This window comes from Polistes canadensis, unplaced genomic scaffold (genome assembly GCF_001313835.1).
Source record: "Polistes canadensis isolate GaletaPanama2010 unplaced genomic scaffold, ASM131383v1 scaffold_238, whole genome shotgun sequence".
NCBI lineage: Eukaryota > Metazoa > Arthropoda > Insecta > Hymenoptera > Vespidae > Polistes > Polistes canadensis.
In genome coordinates this window covers 133,930-135,917 of record NW_014569785.1, presented here as the reverse complement: position 1 = coordinate 135,917, position 1,988 = coordinate 133,930, and the positions used below count along the sequence as shown (strand labels likewise).

Below are 1,988 nucleotides of genomic sequence, written 5' to 3'. Positions count from 1 at the left end.
GTGCTCGGCTAACGCAGTAGTATTATTCTTTTCAACATTTGTAGGTTTACAATCATTCTTATGTTGTTCTAATCTTTTTTTTAATTTTTGTTTGGTTTGTCCTATGTAACATTTGTCACATTCACATGGTATTTTGTAAACTAGGTTCGATTGTTCTAGTTTATCAACCTTGTCCTTTAGTTTTGTGAATATTGAATTTATTTTAACTATGTTATAAAATACTAGTTTTACATTGGTATTTCTGAAACATTTATTTATTTTATTCGACAAAGGTTTGATAAACGGGAACTTAATCATTTTTTTGCTATTCAGTTCTTTTTCTTTTTTCTGATCTCTATCTATTTTAAACTTACTAAACACCATGTGTATGAGACTCGTTGGGTAATTATTATTTTTTAAGATTAGTTCTATTCTTTTCTTATTTAAGTTTTATTGAAATGTATGACTCTGTAAAAAAGATAATATGTATTGACACGTGAAATAAATGATCAAGGTAAAAAATTAGAATTTATTGTAATGTTTTATATTTATTAAAAAGTCATAATAAAAATTTTTAGTTGCTGATGAAGTCCCCAGTAAGGGACGAAACGTACAACTAGTTCAAAATAAATTGTTCATCAGATTTATTAACCGTCTATAATTCCCTTTGAGACTTATATATTAATTTATAATAACATTACATATAACAATATATGTAATATATTAACAATAACATTATATATTAATAATTGAATACTTTTAAATTGACCAATACGCAAACCTTGAATTTTTTCGTAACAGAAAATGGACTTGCACCATTTGTGTTTTGTTTTGTTTGTTTGAAAAAGTATATTTTTATTTCAGTCTCTTTTTAAAATACATAAAATAAGTCAAAAACATTTTACAAAAATCTTTAACATATAAAATATATAATCTATGATTATTTATAACAGTGTATAATTCTCATCATAGTGTTCAACAAGGATAAACATTACATCCTTTGTAAATATTTTATTCTAGGATTTGTTTGTCATTGTGGTATTTTAATATGGATAATAGTAGTATGGGAAAAATTTAGAAAAAAACAAAAAAACCAATAAACCTAATAGACTTGCAACATTTTCAAAATAAACGATCCACATTATTTTCACATCCTGACATAAGTATGTTAATCTTGTTCGATTCAATTAAAGATTACATCGATCGAGATAACAATTGTAACAATTAGCAAATAGGTATGATCGATTGAACGTTAAACGATGTTTTTTTTTTTTACATCACAATCCGATTTGCAAGGTAATCGAGTTTTTTTTGTTCGTTCTACAATATTGTAATTATAATCTGAAGTATCGTGTTAGTTTTTTTTTTGTTTGTTTCTAGACTCGATCATGTTATACCTTTCTAAAATGATTCAATATGTTATAAAAGATGTAATGAGATTAACAGATTGATATATTACGAAATCTACGAGAACGTAGAAATGATTACTTATTATTATTATTTTGTTTTTTTTCCTTTTATTCTACGATGAAAATGCATTTAATGACGAAACTATTATTACACGCGTTAATCGATTTTATTTTATAATAATAATAATAATAAAAAACTTACCATCTCTTTCCTAGGATAAAGTGAATTCAAGTAGAGAGCATTTCTCCACCAAAATTGTTCGCAGTTCAAATGATTAGCAATTTCCGGTGTGAAAACGGTTCTTGCTTCAACTTGTTTTATAGAAATTTCGTTCATCCCGAGTACGAAGAGATAAGCCGGTGTCAATCTACGTGAAATAGGAAAAAGGAACATAATATAGGTCGTGGAGTAATCGTGACACGAAAAAAGTCATCCACTTATTTTGATCTTTTTCAACATCAGATACTTTCTACTCACCTAACAAATCTGTAGAGAACCATGACAATAAACTTGCTCGTGCTACTTTTGAGAAAATCGCTTTTATCGATTTTCAAGCTACCCAATGATCGGTAGAACAAGATCGTAACCAGAAGACCGCT

General features: G+C 27.0%; 1 protein-coding gene across 1 annotated transcript in view; it reads right to left on the bottom strand.

The window, feature by feature from the left end:
- LOC106790416 (nose resistant to fluoxetine protein 6-like) overlaps positions 1-1,988 on the bottom strand; it is a 27,889-nt gene that overhangs the window by 7,821 nt on the left and 18,080 nt on the right. Inside the window, exons 7-8 of the mRNA XM_014755279.1 lie at positions 1,867-1,986; positions 1,591-1,756 (exon numbers count right to left, since the gene is read on the bottom strand). Coding sequence (XP_014610765.1) covers positions 1,591-1,756; positions 1,867-1,986 — 286 coding nt within the window. The remainder of the gene's footprint in view (positions 1-1,590; positions 1,757-1,866; positions 1,987-1,988) is intronic.